This window comes from Aquarana catesbeiana, linkage group LG02 (assembly GCF_042186555.1).
Source record: "Aquarana catesbeiana isolate 2022-GZ linkage group LG02, ASM4218655v1, whole genome shotgun sequence".
NCBI lineage: Eukaryota > Metazoa > Chordata > Amphibia > Anura > Ranidae > Aquarana > Aquarana catesbeiana.
Window position 1 is genome coordinate 294,569,109 of NC_133325.1, and position 19,884 is coordinate 294,588,992.

Genomic DNA, 19,884 nt, shown 5'->3' on the forward strand with positions numbered 1-19,884 from the left:
TACCTGACAATATCCTATCTTTCGAGGACTATTGGTCAAAGTTCTTTGCTTAAGTTCCTGCATCTGTTCACCTATGGTAACTATTCTGAGGGGGTTCCACCACTGCCTGTTCACTGTCTTCATCCCCAATGGAAAGAATTCCTGGTGGCCTTTGCCCAATAAGTACACAAATTGCACTAAAAACATGGCAGATCTTCTAACCATTCTTACAAACGTAGGAGAACTATTTTTGCTGGGGCTTCACTGATACCTAAATACTGATAATTCACCCATATTGGTATTCTCTGATAGGTTACCTTGCATATACAGACAAAAAAATTAAGAATGGCCATCAACTGTTAAAGGGGACAGTCTGAAAGATAACAAAGATTAATATTTACTGGTACTAGGTAGAATTCTCCAGATCTGTCCTAATTTATGACTATGTAGCGTACCCCACAGAGGAGCCGCTGGTGAATGGAGATCCCCACCTTGCACAGCCAGGCACACTGAATTTCCACAGGCACACTTGAGACCGGAAACTGTCCCGCAAATTTTGTTTTTGTGTTTTATTTAGGGGTTAATAACTTGGAGGGGATGATTATGAGATGCCCACTTGACTGGAACAAACTTCTTTAGGGACACTTCAACTATATACATAGTCTATATTCCTCCCTCCTGCACAAAGCCTGCTTGCAGATCCACTGTGGTGTCACCCTAGTAAAAATCTATAGCAAAGGCCCTTTACTGGCAGGTACCGTGGGCCCCTATAATTGAGAACAATGGAGTGACACCACTAGCACTTTCACTGCACTTCTTCAGTGGTCACTGGTCCCAGCACCACCTCTTCAGGCTCTGCCAGCCCACCTGGCTGCAGCAGCCCCTTTCACTAGCCCTCCTGGCTACATCCCACAATCCTCCCAGACTGCACTCTCACCAGCCCACCCAGCTGACTTCTCTTGGAGACCTCCTGGATGTGCTCGCTGGCTCCTGCTGTCCTCACTCTTGCTTCCGGGCCTCTGGACAGGACTCCTATGTGTGTTGGAAGAGGATCCCTTCTGCACCCAAGGCCCCAAAGTCACACCCCCCCTCCCCCAGACTAGGGGGTTACCCTCAAGGGCCACCAACAGCCACCTCAGCACTCCATCTCCAGCTTACACCAAACTCCACTGCCCCTACTGGCCTGACCCTGAGTAAGAGGGGCCTACCCAATGCCAGCTCATTTGCTGGGGATTGACTGTGGCCCTCCAGAGGTGCTGCCTGATGAGTCATCCAGCCTCCCTGAGTTGCACACCCTGACCCAGATTCAACCCAGCTTGACTCTCAGCCAGGCCAAATTTACCTACACTACAACTAACACTGACACACTTGGCTAGAGAGTTCTACAACTATATCTGTGGGTGCCAATTTGTCCCAATCTTTCCATTTTTACCTTACTAATAATATCAATTTTCTCATGATGGGCTTTAATCTGTTTATAACATTATTTATTTTAAATGGGAGATGCTTTCTATCAAATCCAAATATAAAAACCTGTTTCTGGAGATATGTTAGAGCCACTCTTACTAATTTAAATATCTTAAATTGAACCTATCCTTTGTTACTGGGGGATTCAGAAGGACTGAACCTGCCCAGCATGGCCAGTGTTGGGCAATTCAGGAGGCACCACCTAGCACTGTCACATGGGATAGAGGGAGTGAATCTCATGCTGTCTTATAACCCTTAGTTTTGGGTATTTTCCTTCTCTCCCTCGTTGAAATGGAGCAGTGGGAGAACAAGTAAAGATAAGTACATGCTGTTGGGAGCACGTGAAGGTTATAATGTCCCTTTTACTTTTCCCAGCATTGGCAAGTAAGTAGTAGCTGTAGTAAGTGGATTTTTTTCCCTTTTTACAATAAATAGATCTTTGTGGACCTTGAGTTGTGGATAAATCTATAGATGTCAGCGTGCATATCTCATGTTAATGATTCCTGTAAAGCAGGTGTCGTCTCCTGAATTTCCATTTTATCAGGCATGAATGCTACTAAAATTGGAACATGTAAAATCATTATCTAGCTGTAATTATTGTCTCTGAGGGTTTGTTGCATATTTGCAGAATTGTAGGGTCTCTTAAGATAGTTTTAAGCTGGCAATAAATGAAGCATAATTCGGCGGGTTCAACAGGGAATTTCAATCCATGTTTGGGCACCCTGATTGTACAGAAGTCGATCTCCCGATCGACTTCTGTTCAACCAGTCTGCTGTCTGGGTTTTTCCTGACCGATCAGTGCTACCCGCTATAGCCAGCAGCACTAATCTTTGTATTCTGACTAAGGGAATGGGTCCCTGCTGTCAGAACACAATAGCACAGTGGGGAGGATCCCCCCATCCACATCAAATGTCAGGAAAAACCTGACAGACTGGTTGTAGACAAGTCAATCAATAGATCGACTTGTCTACAACCAGCCTGCACATACACAGATCGAAATTCGGCAGTCCCTGCTAAACCGTCCCAATTTCAATCCATGGATAGTGGTTGTAAACCCTGAAGGTTTTCACCTAACTGCATTCTATGCAGATGCAGTTAGATGAAAAACTTTCTGTGCTGCATTTTAAAAAAAACTCGAGGTTTTACAAACCCTTTATGCTAAATCCCACTTCTCATCTTTACGTAGCAGGTAACCCTATTCTCTGTACAACACACCAGAAGTCTGGGATGGGGACCACCTGTGTCTTTCTGCACTAAATAAAGACCCCAAAAAGTGGTTGTTTCTCAAATCAATTTATAACTAGCAAGAAAAAAGTGTGCATGGATGACATAATACTCTGAACAGCACTAACATTCCCCAGCACCAAATTCTGCTAAATGAAAGTCTGGAACATTTTTGGGGGATTTCCAGAGAATGCCCTTCTTCCTTGTAAATTATAGGTTGGATTGAGCAGCATTTTTGTTTGTTCTGCAAACTTCAGTTTGTGTCTTTTATAATTAACATTTTCCTTCATTACAGTTTTAAATTGTTATTTTATCTAGCTAGCTATAATATGTATTAATTATATGTAATTGTGCTTTGCAGCTCATTATTGACACACCAACTAGTCCAATCACCAGTGGGCTACCACTTTTCTTTGTCATCACTGTGACTGCAATTAAACAGGTAACTAATATTTATAATATTTAATTCAGAACACCAATTTAAATGAATGAGTTTATAAATTATTAATTATTTATTTATGTTTAGGGCTATGAAGATTGGTTAAGGCACAAAGCTGACAATGCAATGAACCAATATTCTGTCCATGTCATCCAGCACGGAAAACTTGTCCGAAAACAAAGCCAGAAACTAAGAGTAAGTCCAAGTGCAGTATACAGAGTGCATGCTTCATAATCTGGTACACTTCATTGCAACAATCATCACAGGTCTATATTATAAAGATGGGGGGCAAGAAAAATATCTTTGTTTCAGATTGCCTCTGTTGCATATTTAGCTATCAATAAACATTAAGATGGTTGTCGGACTATCTGATCACAAGAACTTTATTACAAAAGATGTCTCTATATGTTTGCAGGATTGAGTCTGTTAACCAAGTATATTTATGAACCGCTTGAACCAAAGCAGATGTCCAAGCAATTCCAAAAAATAACTATTCTCAACATCAGTTGGCCAGGATTAGTCCTTAAAGTAGAAATAAAGGCACTACTTTTTTTTTTTTCATTTTGGATAGAGTATGGAGGGTTATAATCCCATTCAGTTTCTTTTTGTTTTGTTTTGGTTTTTTTTTGCTATTTGTATCAGATTGCGGAGATTTCCCTTCACTTCTGTTCCGTAGACAAAACAGGAAGTGATCCGAAATCCCCATTGGACCATTTCCCCTCTATTAATCATCTGGTGTCAACCCAAAATTTGGGATTTTCATTTATTTTCACTGTCGAATAACGATAAACAAGACAAATAGAGAGGTTAAATCTCCGCAACAGGGGCACAGACAGCAATAAAACCCAACAAGTGTTCTAATCCATCTTCACTCTATCCAAAACAAAACAAAAACAAAAAAAAGTTTTGCGTTTAGGTACACTTTAAGATTGCTATAAGTCAATAGACTGCACCATTTTGCAATCCAGTTGTTACTGGCCATATTAGGCATCGATCTTTTAATAGCCCTAGAAGAGAGCTGATCTGAAAACAGAATTTATTTTTTGAGTATAACAAAGGGCATTATTTTTTTTTGTTTTGAATAGAATGGAGATGGATTAGAACACCTGTCAGTTTTTATTGCTGTCTGTGCCCCCGTTAGGGAGATCTACCCTCTCTATTTGTCCTATTTACCATTATTATTGAAAGTTGAAGTAAAAGAAAATCCCAAAGTTTGGGTTGTCCCCAGAAAAGTAATAGAGGGGAAATCTTCCAATGAGGACACTAGTTCTGGTGACCTGGGGTCCCCAAGGGATTCCCTTAATTTGCAGGGAATGCCTCTTACTTTATGGTTTGGCTATGAGACAGGAAGTGAAGGGAAATGTCCGCAATGGAACATATATGGTGGAAAAAAAAAAATCTGACGGGGGTTAGAACCCTCCCTCTATCTCTAAAAGAAAAAAAAAAGTTTTGCCTATAGTTCTATTTAACATAACTATTAGATGTTTTTGGTTCTTTACATTGTAGATGGTATGTATGTCAAAAGAATTAAAAAGATTTGGCAGGCACATTTCCTCTGAAGATTGGAGGGCAGTTACAATTAGCTCTCTAACAGCTCAAACAGCTCTCGAACTGTAAAAATATGCAAACTGTATTAATAGTAACAATATCACTAAATATGCAACAAATAGCAAATAATAAGATGTACCATCATCAGTTAAATACTTATGTAAGGGAATGTGACTGTGTATTAACCATGGTAGATCCAATTTCCAGATCAGCCTGGCTGTTTAAAAAAAAAAAAAAACAGGAATTTTAGCACAATAAAGTTAAAAAAAAAAAGAAAAAAAACCTTTAAAAAATTACACTAAAGTAAAGTAATTTGTTCCTTCCAAAACATGATTAGTCATCAATTAAAGGCTCGACTCTGACCCTTATTTGTAAGAACAGGGTTATCTTTTAGTTAAATTCCCTTTGCAATCCCTGAAGTGCAGTCATTAACGTTTAATGGTTCATGGTATATTTTAGACTTATGTAAGTTACTTTACACTCAAGGTTGGAGACATTGTAATGGTGAAAGAAGATGAAGTTTTTCCATGTGATATGATCTTGCTTTCCTCAAGTAGAGAAGATGGGACATGTTTTGTAACAACAGCAAGTTTGGATGGAGAATCCAGCCACAAAGTGAGTTCAAATGTCTACATTTTTAATGTAATGTTAATTGTATTTTTGGCACCATATGTAAATATGTTTTTCTAGTGTTGGTTGTGAAAGGTTAACAGGTTTTGTATTGCTATTTGTGTATGCTGCAGGATGTGAATATCTTTCTAATCAATAGAAGCTCTATATTTGACAGTTTTGTCTGCAATGAAAATTTTCCCCTCTACTCTTGTTCTGGTTACAACCTAAAAGTCATTTACTTTCTCTTCCATTGAGAATGATCATCAAGACAAACAGTAATGGCATAGCACATAATGTCCCTCTTTCCTCCTCATTTGTCCCTCATTTTGGTCTGATCTATATAGTTGTATATAAAATGCACTTTTTATCTTTCAAAAAGTGTTTCCCAGTTCTAAACCTTTCATCCAATTTCTAAATAGCTGAATTTGTGAATTGCATAAGCCAGTTTAAAGGAATAATAGTGGTAAAAAAGCATTTGTGGGTTTAACTATTTTTTTTGCATAATTCTCCTTTAAGGGGGCGTGGCAGGGTGTGTGTCCTGTGCCTTCATACATTTGCTAATAGGTGTCCCTTGTTCCCATCTAGGAAAAGTTTTGTCTGAAGTGCTACTTTAAATACACTATACAAAAACGTGGGTCTATTTCACGTGTTATAAACTGAAAATAAAAAACCCTAGAGCAATATAAAGCGCAAATGCTCACGTGACCTAAAATAAATTAACCACTTCCCAATGGCAGGGCATACATGGACGTCCTCCGGTTTCAGTGGTTATACCGGGATGCCTACACCTACATGCATCATGCTGGTATTGATCTTTTCAGCCGGCGATTCTGAACAAGGCAGAAGTGATCGAGTGGCTAGTTAGCCACTCGATCACTTCTGCGGATGGCGGAATGGGGTCCCACCCCCCTCCAGCTGCTGCCGCCCCACCTGGGCTCTCCGGTCCTATCGAGAAGGCCAGGAGCAATGCAGCAATGGCTGCCCTGTACAGAGAGAGAGGAACTGATGTTGTTCCCCTCTCTCTGTAACCCTGGAAACCAGGAGCGCCAAGTAGTTTGTCACTTCTGATTCCGCCCCTTTGTTTACCTGTCCACCAGCGGCCAGGTAAGTAGCCGATTGGACCGATCTGTGTCTGATCAGCTACATGGGAGGCCAGAATAGATATAGATAGAGATAAAAGACCCCAAATCTCTCCATAAAGAGTCCATGTCATGGCCCATGCTGTACATCCCTTATGATAGCAATAAAGTTAGTACAAAAAAAAGTGTAAAAAATATATGTTTTTGTATAAAATAAATAAATCTATTAAAAAAATTTAAAGCGCCCCACCGTGCTTACACACAAATGAGAATGTATACGTTACTCCCGCACGCATATGTAAACGGTGATCGAACCACACATGCAAGGTATTGTCGTGAACGTCAGAGCGAAAGCAATAATTCTAGCATTAGACCTCCTGTGCAACTCTAAACTGGTAACCTGTAAAGGCATTTAAAGCGTTGCCTATGAAGAATTTGAAGCACCGTAGTTTGCCGCCATTCCACGAGCAGATGCAATTTTAAAGCATGACATGGATATCTATTTACTCGGTGTAACATCATCTTTCACATTCTACATAAAAATTGTACTAACTTTAGTGTTTTTTTGTTGTTGTTTTTATTCATGAAAGAGTTTTTTTTTCCCAAAAAATTGTGCTTGCGCAAATGCCGTGTGACATAAAAAATTGCAACACCCGCCATTTCATTCTATAGGGCCTCTGCTAAAAAAAAAAAAAAATTATATCTATAGATAGATAGATAGATAGATAGATAGATAGATAGATAGATCGATAGATATGGTTGGGGGTTCTAAGTAATTTTCTAGCAAAAAAAGTAGATTTTTACATGTAGGAGAGAAGTGTCAGAAATGGCCTGGATGGCAAGAGGTTAACTTTTCCCTTTGGAATTATATTGTATGTCATCTTTAATTTTTCCACGCCTCATTTGCTTATTGTAACAACTCTTATTGGGCTGCTGCTTTGTCTCCATTTGATCTCATATCTAATATAAACGAGAAGATTAGTATATTTATTTTGGAGTAAAATCATCCTTGAATGTCAATAAACATAGTTTACAGTTACAGTCAAATATAGATTTTTTTTTGTAGCATATTACTGTCCTGGGCCACAGTAGACACATACACACACAATCTATTACCAACATTATTCCTTTTTATTGGCAGTACTAAAGGGTACCTGTAGAAAAGCATGTTTTTAAACTTTATGTACATGCATTATTTTTAGTTTTGCATAAGAGTAAGGTAGCGTTCGGCCCTCTGCCAAATTTTGATTGCAGTCTGTTTACCTCCTGAGGGGGGTTTATTCCTCCATTTGGCCTGGTGGTAAATGGGCTGCCCTAGGGGCGCATGTCGATGCAGGAAAGACGCGCGCAGGAATTAAAAAAACACGATTGTGAAAGCGCCTTCCTGCTATGCTCAGGTGTGAATTGGGCCTAATGTCTGTTACTATATTACCTCTCAAAGAACTGTGAATTTTTGTGTTCTATCTTTATATAAGGTGACCAAACATCTGAAATTTATTTTGCAACAAAGATTATTTTAAGTTCACTACCTAATATATATTTACCTGGAAATAAAATGTGTATAACATTTACATTTCTATTCCCCATACTAGACATATTATTCTGTTCAAGATACAAAAGCGTTTTACCATGAGCAAGATATGGAAACTCTGCATGCCACCATTGAATGTGAACAACCTCAGCCTGACCTTTACAAGTAAGAATAAAAATTTCTAGGGAAGACGAACCGTTCAACTGCATCACAGAAGCTTCAGACCACATTGAAACTGTGTAGCTGTAGTTCCTATTTGGTACACTATGCACAGGAAAGTGTCAATTCCTATTCTCCAAGTAGAACTTCAACCAAAACTATTTATTCTAGTTTTTTTTTTCTGCTGCCTCATTTACAGTTGTGAGATAAACCCTCTCTTTTTGTCCTGGTGCACAGTGTCAGATGGGAAATTTACAATTATATGGTTGTCACCAAACCGGAGCTAGAATGCCAATCTCCCATTGCATACACCTATTTTGTTGACAACTGTAATTTTTCCTTTTCTTATGAGGAGGTTTTCACTTCCTGCTGGGAACAGGAACTGCAAGGAAATTACACCAACGGGGTGCAGACAGCAATAAAAAACCCCACAAAAGATCTAACCCTTCTCTAATTCGTTCTAAGCTGAAAACATTTGGCACCTGCGCTTAGACTTTGGACATGAGTCCTTTGTATTCTTAACAAATGGCAAAATGGCTTTAAACAAACCCAACTGTTTATATTGTGAAGTTACTCATTCCAAAGGCCCTCAAAGATCACAACAACAACTCTAAAGTGAGGTTTCAGTCTAGTTCTAATGGCTTAAAAAATGCCTGCTGTGTGTTTTACACCTGGTGTGTAGCCTGGTAGGCTACCAAGTTTGTGTATTTAGAGAAAAAATCTGTAATTTCAGTGTCCGTGTTGTGAACTGTGAAGATGAATTTAGCCTTATTCACACGAGGCAATTACATATGTGCCCCCTACAAGGCCATATTTTACTGGCATGGGGATGCACAGGTGTTGCGTGCATCCCCATGCTGTCAGTCTCATAATTATCTATTGGGATGCAGCAACTACATGGATGTACCCAGGTCATATTGGGACACAGCGGCAGTGTTTGTGCAGCCCTGGTGTCCCAATTAATATGAATGGCATTAGCCACACGCATGCACACCTGTGCATCCCCATGCAAGCATGTACGCACGGCCCTGTCAAGGCCCTGTATGAACGAGGCCTTTCTCTACAATGCCTATAGCTACAGAGGTGAGTGAGGACGTGTTTCAAAGTACTTTTACTACCCGTTTAAAATATCAAAATATTTTATTGCTCATACTCTTGCCACTTTAAAGTGATACTAAAGTTTTTTTTTTTCTTTAAAAATAACTAACATGTTATATTTAACTGCTCTGTGAAATGGTTTTGCACAGAGCAGCCCTGATCCTTCTCTTCTCGGGTCTCTCCTGGGTGCTCCTGGCCCCTCCCTCCTGTCAAGTGCCCCCACAGCAAGCAGCTTGCTATGGGGGCACCCGAGCTGAGCCGCAGCTCCCTGTGTCCATTTAGACACTGATCTTCAGTTCGGCTCTGCCCCCTCTCTCTCCTGATTGGCTAACTGACTTTGACAGCTGCGGGAGCCAATGGCGCCTCCAATCAGGAGGGATAGTCCCGGAGGGCCGAGGCATGCTTGCTCATTGGTGGATAGAAATGGGGCTCAGGTAAGTATTAGGGGGGCTGAAGGGAGCTGCTGCACACAGAAGGTTTTTTTTTTATCCTAATGCATAGAATGCATTAAGATAAAAAAAAATCTTCTGCCTTTACAATCATTTTAAGCTTTTCATTTTCTAGACTGCAGTAGGAAAATCAGTTTTGCAATTGCATTGGTTACTGTTTAAGGAACACTCGGTTTTTGGTCATTAATTCATGAGGACATGGTTTTAATTATTATTAATAATAATAGTAATAATGATAATGTTGTTAGGACATTCAAATTATTGTATATAATTTGAACTTTGTTTTATGTGGCACGTTTATTTTTCAGGTTTGTTGGCCGAATAAATATTTATGGTGGAACAGAAGACACTATTGCCAGGTTAGTGCTAAACATTTCTATAATTAAATTCTACAGTTCGGAATTGTATTTGTTACATTTTTCAACGTATTCTTTCTTTATGTGATTTTTTTTTTCAATATTTTTCTTTCACTTTCAGGCCTCTAGGGTCTGAGAACCTGTTGCTTCGTGGTGCCACACTGAAAAACACAGAAAGGGTGTTTGGTAAGTCAAATAGAACATTTTGTTTAGTAAATTGACAATGTTAGCCTGGATACTTTGCCACCATTGTACACTACATTATAGTTAACAGGTAGTGTACAATGGAGAGAGTTCTTCTTTTGGGGGTCAGATATTGTCTTGGCTTTTTTCTTTATAATCGTTCTTTGGTTAGGTTTCATTTAAAAAATCCTTTTACATAAGTATACCAGTTAATTTATCAAACATGCTTTTGCTCTTATATGACCTTGTTCACCCTGTAAATCATTGAATTTATTGTTATCAAACACCCGTATTAAGGGAAAATAATCATTTTGCACTTTGTCTGTAAACAACCTGTTTTTTCTAACTTCAGAAACATACATTGTGGTTATTGGTAGCACAACTTTTTTTTTCAAAGCTTCAGTATTTAAGGGATTTGTGTTTTGTGGTATTTTTTCCTTTTGCTAGGGACATTTCTCCTATATCACTTCCCATATATTAAGGTTCATATGTTGAAAGTAAAAAAAAGAAGTACTCCGAATGGAGTGAAATGTTGTATAACTATTTTTTCCCTCTCTAACATTACATTAGAAAGAGAAATTAGTCTTTGCACCATTATTATATTATTATGTAGCGCCCACCAGTTTGGGTGAGTGCTACAATAGAGAGTTTAGTGTTATATTAGGCTAAATTTGCCAGAATCTCACTCTGCAGTGTGGTCTGGAGGGGTTTGATTTCTGGGGAGGTTTATTAGTGTAGAGGAGGGTGTGACCCCTGCACTCTGCTTGAACACTTTCCTTTGTGTTCTGGGGTTTGGCCTAGAAGAAAGGAAGAATACAAGTGTGAGTGACAGGTAACTTCTGGAAGACGCCTCTGGACCAATAGTTAATTTGTTGGGACAGGGGTGGGACGGCTATTTAAGGCCTGGTCACATGTCTCCGTGTGGTTGGTTCTGCATGGGAAGTGAGGAGAACTGGCTGAAGGATGTAAGGTCCAGGATAAGTGCAGGTGCTCTCTCCCCTAAAGGGGGAGAGGAGAATATGCTATGGAGAAGGTATCCAGGAGTCAGGATATAGACACTGATACAGCGCTGATGTTTTCCCCTGTGTGGGGAGAAGAAAAGCAAGCAATGCGGATGGAGAGGAACTGAATTACTTTAGTCCAAATCGCTGCCAATACTGACAGCCAGGACTGGGCGAGGATTTTCCGTGTGCGACATGGATCATTACTCAGAAACACAAGTGAGTGTAACCCAGAGGGAAACAGAACTTCTACAGGGACTTTAGAGGGGTTAGTGTACGGGGTCCAGGGTAATAGAGCTGGGCCCTAGAGGAACTAATGCCCTGGAGGAATCCGGAAAGTCACTTCCCAAGTGTTATTCAGAGTATCACAGAGGGAGTTAAACTCAGAAGTTCTGCCAAGTCAGGAAGTGGTGGTAAAGAGGAAGAAGGAAAGATGCATCGCACAAGGGAATATTATTCGAGATGGAGGTCTACTACTCGGGGCTTTATATAATCTGAAAATAATATTGTATTGCATATCATTCAACCCTGCTGAGAGTTATTCAGAGTGACTTTTCAGTACAGTGCTGCATTATTCAGAGTGACTGTTCAGCATGATGCTGCATTTCATTTGGAAACCACAATAAATTTGTATATAGTTCACTTTCATTGACTGTCTGCGTATTCTATTTGGTTGAGGGGTGGGGGTGATGGAACAAGCTCCAGGGAAGAACGAACTTTTAGCCGCTCCTACGGGAGTAGGGCGCTTCATTATTATACACGATTTATATAGCGCCAACAGTTTACGCAGCGCTTTACAATGTAGATGGGGGACAGCACAATTCAGAAGGGACAGGAGGGCCCTGTTTGTAGAGCTTACATTCTAAAGGGAGGGGGTGGTGGTACAAAAAGTGATAGCTGCAGGGAATGATTTGATGGGGGTGGCTCTGGGACAGTTGTTAGGTGGGTGTGGGATAGGCTTCCCTGAATAAATTAGTTTTCTGGGATCTCCTAAAGGTGGACAGTTTAGGGGCTGATCGGATATACCGGGGCAGGGAGTTCCAGAGGATGGGAGAGGCTCTGGAGAAGTCCTGAAGGTGAGCATGGGAGGAGGTAACAAGGGAGCTAGAGAGCAGGAGGTCCTGGGAGGAGCGGAGGGGACGATTTGGGTGATATCTGCAGATGGGATTGGTGATGTAGCTGGGGGCGATGTTGTGGATGGCCTTGTATGTTGTGATTAGCATTTTGAATATTATACGGTGGGGTAGGGGAAGCCAGTAAAGGGATTGGCAGAGAGGGGCTGCAGTTGCCCCCACCCCATGAAAAATGCTTGCACCTTATTGCTCAGACCATATGGCCTGCTCTTATAGTGTGTCGGACAGGAAAGGTGTTGGTAGGTATTGACGGTCTGTCTTTAGAAATGATGGGAGCAGTAAATACCTGTGTGCTCTTTACTAATTGTGCCTAACCTTTACCAACTTTTACATAAAGTGTTAATAAACCCAAAAGCAAAAATGTATTCTATTCCAGCCTACCAATTTTTAGATCTTGTGGTTGCATTCATTTTCTTTTTTTAGGCTTTTTCTTCTATTTTCAAGTCGGTTGTTTATCAAAATAGAAACTGTTTGCTGTAACTGCTTGTAAAATGTTAGGTGGAGTTTGATTTCAATTAGTTGGTGCATTTAAATCTCCCTCTAAGTGCCGGTTCACACAGGGGCAACTTGTCAGGCAACCTAGCCGCCTGACAAGTCGCGTCCCGTTCTGTACTACGGATCCGTTCTAATAGGAGCGACACAAGTCGCTCCGACTTAGAAAAAGGTTCCTGTAGTATTTTTGGGGCGACTTCAGGCGAGTTGCATTGACTTCTATACAGAAGTCCTTTTGCAAGTCGCCGCTGAAGTCATGTGCAGGTCGCCTCGGTGAGGCGACCTGCAAGTCGTGCCGCCCCTGTGTGAACCGGCAGTAACACTCCCCTCCCTCCAGACTGACAATGCTGCTGTTCAAAGGCCCCCCCTGTGCTCCTTCTTCCAGAGTGGGGGCATTCTGACACAGGTATGTTACTGGCCAGATCACCCAGGTGATAACAAGGAGGTAAAAAAGCCTAAGAAAATAAAAATGTTGTAGCCACCACAAATAATGATTGGTATGTTGCAATATATTACATTTTTGGATTTGGGTTTATTACCACTTTAACTACTCTACCAGCTATAGGCCAGTAAACTTATAATTCCAACAAAGAAATCTCCAGTATTATTTTTTTAATTTGCTTCATAGCCCTTTACTGTTTAAAATGGCACAGTAGGTCCTGCTATTCATATAAACCTGTAGAATTTCAGATATAGCGTGCCTCATTGGTACCAAAGCAGTCTGCTCTTTTCTTGCAAGCTCTACATACTGTGTATCCATATAGACTCACATTCCACTTTAACTGAACACCTATTCAATTGTTTGGTAACACAAATTGCTAACTAGCCAATCATATGGCAGCAACTCAATGCATTTAGGCATCTAGACATGGTGATGACGACTTGCTGACATTAAAACCGAGCATCAGAATGGGGATTTAAGTGACTTTGAACGTGGCATGGTTGTTGGTGCCAGACGGGCTGGTCTGAGTATTTCAAAAACTGCTGATCTACTGGGATTTTTACGCACAACCATCTCTAGGGTTTACAGAGAATGGTCTGAAAAAGAGAAAATATACAGTGAGCAGCAGTTGTGTGGACAAAAATGCCTTGCTGATTTCAGAGGTCAGAGGAGAATGGGCAGACTGGTTTGATATGATAGGCAACAGTAACTCAAATAACCACTCATTACAACCAACGTATGTAGAATACCATCTCTGAACTCACAACACATTGAACCTTGGACTACAGCAACAGAAGACCACACCGGGTGGCACACCTGTCAGCTAAGAACAGGAAACTAAGGCTACAGTGCACACGGCTCACCAAAATTAGACAATAGAAGATTGGAAAAAACGTTGCCTGGTCTGATGAGTCTCGATTTCAGCTGCGAAATTCTGATGAAAGGGTCAGAATTTGGTGTAAACAACATAAAAGCATGGATCCATCCCGCCTTATATCAACAGTTCAGGCTGGTGGTGGTGTAATGGTGGGGGGGATATTTTTCTGGCACACTTTGGGCCCCTTAGTACCAACTGAGCTTCATTTGCTGACCATGTCCATCCCTTGATAACTACAGTGTACAAATCTTCTGATGGCTACTTCCAGCAGGATAATGCACCATGTCACAAAGCTCAAATCATCTCAAACAATGAGTTCACTGTACTTCAATGGCCTCCACAGTGACCAGATCTTAATCCAATAGAGCACCTTTGGGATGTAGTGGAACGGGAGATTCCCATAATGGATGTGCAGCCTACAAATCTGTAGCAACTGCGTGATGCTATCATGTCAATATGGACCAAAATCTCTGAGGAATGTTTCCAACACCTTGTTGAACCTATGCCACGAAGACTTAAGGCAGTTCTGAAGGCAAAAGGGGGTCCAGCCCGGTACTAGCAAGGTGTACCTAATAAAGTGGCCGGTGAGTGTATATCCAAAGGCATTGACAGTATAACTGGCAGTAAGAGCAAAACAAAATGGAGCAAAGCAGATAGTGCAGTCAAAGCACCCTTTAATTTATAAAATAAAGATCAATTTAATTTACAAAGTAGCAACTGGATCAGCACATAGCCAGGTAAATCAACTCCCATTGGATGTCAGTTTACCATACAGATTGAACAATTATGACATTAGGAAAGCCAGCAAAAGGAACAATAGCATGTGGTGGTGGCACCTTCAGGGTTAAATTGCTAAACCTTGTCAAGAGTGGTAAGCCCCGTACACACGATTAGAATATCGTACAAAAAAAAAATACCGCTTTCGAAGCAATAGTACGATAATCTGATTGTTAGTACGCAGCTGTCACCCAAAATTTTCCGAAGGGACAACCTCAAAAATACCAGATCGTACGATTTTCATTTTAACAACTTCAATACCGGGCACTTTCGCACCTTCCTGCTCAGGCCAATTTTCAGCTTTCAGTGCTGATATGCGGCACTGATGGGCATTGATTTTTAAATAACAATTACACAGTCATGCTACACTGAACTGCTCCCAAACTAAATTTGTATCATTTTTTTCCCCACAAATAGAGCTTTCTTTTGGTGGTATTTCATCACCTCTGCGGTTTTTATTTTTAGCTAAGCCAATAAAAAAAGACCGACAATTTAGAAGAAAAAAAAAGATTTTCTTTGTTTTTGTTATAAAATTTTGTAAATAAGTAAGTTTTCTCCTACGTTGATGGGCACTAATAAGGTGGGCACTGATGAGGTGGCACTGATGGGCACTGATAGGTGGCACTGATATGTGGCACTGATGGGCATTAATAGGCGGCATTGGTGGGCACTCTTAGGTGGCACTGATGGGCACTGATAGGCGACACTGATGGGCACTGAAAGGCTGCACTGATGGGTACTTATGGGTGGCACTGATAAACGGCACTGATGTGCACTGAAAGGCAGCACTGATGGGCATTGATGGGCACTGATGGCTGGCACTGATAGATTTCACTGATAGGCATCACTGGTGGCTCTGGCAGGCATTTTTCATTGGCACTGATTGGCAGCTGCCTGGGCACTGATTGGCATTTCCCTGGTGGTCTAGGGTAGCATACATGGTGGTCCAGTGTGGTGGCCATCCCTGGTGGTCCTGACGGCATCCTGGTGGTCCTGGGCAGGCATCCGAGGGGGCTGCGCTGATAAACTATTAGCACAGACCCCCTCCCCCTGTCAGGAGAGCCGCCGATCGGCTCTCCTCTACTCGCGTCGGTCAGATGCGAGAAAGGAAAAGCCGATCAACGGCTCTTCCTGTTTACATGTGTAGTAGGCTTTAAGCCTTACATGAGGACCAAGTTAGCCTTGGCAGAAGTTCCTTCATTTACTTGTTTCCAGATGTAGCCATTTCATCAGACACTCTATTTTGTTTTTCTCATGTAAACCTGTATATACCTGTAGTGATTGCCCTAATTTACAACCACCCTCTAAAATATATAGGAAGTTATAGACTGGCTGCCTGGATGTTCTTGTCTCCATTGTCCAGATTAGAGGAGAAAGAGCTTTCAGCCTTACCAAAGTAGTAGCATTATTATGAGTTCCACTGACTGCCGGTGAATGCTGGTACAGAGAATTCTGCAGTGGCTGGGTAGCTAGATGTTACCGTTTCCTTTTGTACTGTATTTTTGCTGACAAGCACAGACTAATATATTAAAAGATTAGTAAGCTTATGTTTCTTTGTTTTTCTAAACCAATGTAGGCTTCCCAATGCAACAGAGAGAAGCAGTGAATTCCCTTGTGAATGGCTAGAAATCACTCTGTGATGAGGGCCTGTCCTTTGGATGGATTGAGTTCAGTAGATTTTTTTTTTTCAGTTTCCTGGTCTCAAGTAACAATCTCCTTTTACTCTTCTTCTCTAATTCTAGGTGTCGCTATATACACTGGAATGGAAACCAAGATGGCATTAAATTACCAATCCAAATCACAGAAAAGATCTGCTGTTGAAAAGTAAAGTGTTCTACTGCATTATTTATGTCTGTTGTTGCATGTAACAATGTTTCTGAAGATAACGCACCTCAATCTTAAGCTGGCCATACACTAGTAAAATTGTGTTAGAACATTTTAGGTTTAAGAATGTTTAATCAATTTTCTGATTGTTAGTCAAATTGGTCAAATTTGACTTTTGCTTCAACAGCAGTGATAAAAAAGTAGGTGAAATTTTTTTTTTGAATGAATGAGTTTCTTACAGTGTTTCTGTTTTTTGTTCTGGAATGTCCGTTCACTTCAGAATCCAATGTTAAAGCAAATATTTTTTGAAGTGCTTCCGAGCGACATTTGTCATTGAATGCGCTGAAGGGAATTGTACAAATGATCATTACAATATCTACTAGTGTATGGCCAGCTATATAGATTGTGCACCAAAAGAAAGACATATAATAGAAGAATATAAAAAGAATCAGATAAAAAAATAAATAAATAAAGACTTAGTTCTGTAAAGAACCTTTCAATACATCCATTAAAGTGGTTCTAAAGGCAGAAGGTTTTTTACCTTAATGCATTCTATGCATTAAGGTGAAAAACCTCCTGCATGCAGCACCCCACCCCCACCTCGATATACTTACCTGAGCCCGATCTTGATCCAACGCTGTGACCGAGAGCAGAGGCTCTCTCCCTTCTCATTGGCTCAGACAAAGCTGCAGAATGTCAATCACTGCCAGTAAGGAGGGAGCGGGGCTGAGCTGCACTCTGTGTGTCAATAGACACACGAAGCTGGCTTGGGAACAGGCAGCACAAATGCTTCCATGGGGGACCCGAGAAGAGGAGGATCAGGTCTGCTCTGTGCAAAACCAGTAGGTAAGTATAACATGTTTGTAAAGGATTGTGGTTTATTTTTTAAAGATGTCAATTTAGTAAAGACTGTGCTGAATTAAAGGACAAGTATAGCCAAAACTTTCTTCTTCCTGTGGGTTATAAGAGTGCACTTAGTTCTGCGCTCTTGTGATCCAGATTCAGCCAAAAGCAGACTAAAGCCTGCTGTCTGTTGACATCACAGAGCCGCGGTTGTGATGTCTGGATCTGCCCAAATGCCTGACTGACAGCTGGCTCAGCCTCTCAGTGCACTGCTAAGAGCCTGAGCCAGCTGCTCCCACCCTCTCCACAGTTCGGCACTCCAGTGAGTGCTGGAGGGGCAGAGCACTCAGAGTGGAACCGAGAACTAAGCGATTAGCAGTCTTTGATCACTCAGTTCTTGATGTAGAGCCAGCGGGGAACAGCTCAATCCGTTGCTGCAGCCATATAAGTGAGTATAAAAGTTTGGTTTTTTGGCTTCCCACACTTCTCTTTTTTGAATTGATGTTTCTTTTCACATATATTGTGATATAGTACCTGCTGCTGATCCAGACGAATTAGATCCCATATCCGCGGCACGGATATACTATACATTTTTTTTTTTTTAAGATGACAATCATTTAAAATGATTGTCTCTACAAGGTGACTTGTAAACTAAGCACACTTCCTAACAAAAAACCTCCTATAGTTACTTTCCCTGCAGCCCTTGTCTTCAAATTTGTTGCCTTTGCTGCTCCTCCACCGCTGCAGGTATTTCACATTTGGGTGTGTTGAATATGCGCTTGTTCTGCCACACGTTACCATTCCTTCTGCTAGCTTGTACCTTCTGTTGTGTTTAATGTAATATTGTAACTGTATTTAAAGTGTTACTAAACCCAGGACCCTGCATTCACTATATCTGGTCTCCCACAGTACACAAAACATGGAAATGCAATTATTTTAGTAAATATAAACTGCTAAATACCTTTTCTCATCAGCAATATATAGCAGTCTTGTGATTTCTTGTGATTTCTGGTGAAGCTTGTTTTCATACTTCACTGAGCTGTCATTTGAGGCTGCAGGGCTCCTGACACTCTATCTGGACAGTGCTGATTAGCAAGAAAAAAAAAACTTCTCTAGCAATACACACCAAACTGAGCATGTGCAGCCTGACTCCAAAGGCTCTGTCTTATCCAGACTTCTCCAGGGGGGACAGTGCAGGGAGGAAAGGGAGGATCTGAGCATACAAGATCAAACAGCCTTTTTACACAATGCAAAAGCTTAACCCCTTAGGTTCCACAGTGAGCATAACTAGCATGCTTTACTGCATATACAGATTGATTGTACGGTTGTGGGTATTTCCTAATATTTCCTAATATTTCGTTCTCCAGGGATGTATTGTATGTGTCCATATGTATATATCTATGTATATATGTATATATAATATATCTAATATTACAGCCATGGTCAGCAGTAAATACTGGAAGTGTGTAAGGAGGACATTTTCCATGAACTAGCAATTAAGAACCACTTATGACTTAAAAAAAAAGACAATTTCAAGCTCTTGTTTAGGCATTTCTGTGAAGTTTTTGGTGTTCGCAGTGGGACACACGTGCATGCAGTGTACACAAGAAACAAACGATCAGCTATAGACCAAATTATATATGATCCGCTATCTGAGCCACCCCCAGTGCTGCCTTTGTAAGTCCAGTGCTTTGCATTGAGACACACAGTGGGGTAGATTTACTAAAACAGGTGCACTCAAAATCTGATGCAGCTGTGCATGGTAGCCAATCATCTTTTAACTTCAGCTTGTTCAGTTAAGCTTTGGCAATAAAACCTGGAAGCTGATTGGTTTGTATGCAGAGCTGCCCCAGATTTTGCATGCTCCAGTTTTAGTAAATAACCCCCAGTATGTTTAATACATAATTCTAGTATGGCTAAGAATATCCTTACTAAGCTGTCATGCTGTTCCAGGATATTATTAACTAAAAATAACATATACATACAGATGTATTTTCTGTATAATAAGAGCCAAATACAGCTCACAGTTGACTTGATATTTTCCTTCTAGGTCAATGAATGCCTACCTTATAGTCTACCTGTGTATTCTCATCAGTAAAGCTTTAATAAACACTGTATTGAAATATGTATGGCAGAGTGAGTCTTCCCGGGATGAGCCTTGGTACAACCAAAAGACAGACTCTGAAAGACAAAGACACTTGGTAAGAAAACATTGTGTTCATTTCGTTTATGTCCACTTCAAAACTGCTTGTGTCTCCCCCCCCTTCACTGTTTGCATTTCCTGCTTATGTCTTCTTCTGCAACTTGTGTCCTCTTCTTTCCTTCTCTTGTCTTCTCTTTTGTCTTCTTGGGGTCTGTGTGATGTTTCCTT

The 19,884-nt window shown here is 40.8% G+C and overlaps 1 protein-coding gene across 7 annotated transcripts in view; it reads left to right on the plus strand.

The window, feature by feature from the left end:
* ATP11A (ATPase phospholipid transporting 11A) overlaps positions 1–19,884 on the plus strand; it is a 254,699-nt gene that overhangs the window by 142,770 nt on the left and 92,045 nt on the right. For all 7 annotated transcript variants that reach the window (XM_073614522.1, XM_073614524.1, XM_073614525.1 and 4 more), the window contains exons 4-11: positions 3,032–3,112; positions 3,197–3,304; positions 5,144–5,272; positions 7,941–8,044; positions 9,894–9,944; positions 10,063–10,127; positions 16,589–16,670; positions 19,564–19,714. In XM_073614522.1, coding sequence (XP_073470623.1) covers positions 3,032–3,112; positions 3,197–3,304; positions 5,144–5,272; positions 7,941–8,044; positions 9,894–9,944; positions 10,063–10,127; positions 16,589–16,670; positions 19,564–19,714 — 771 coding nt within the window. The remainder of the gene's footprint in view (positions 1–3,031; positions 3,113–3,196; positions 3,305–5,143; positions 5,273–7,940; positions 8,045–9,893; positions 9,945–10,062; positions 10,128–16,588; positions 16,671–19,563; positions 19,715–19,884) is intronic.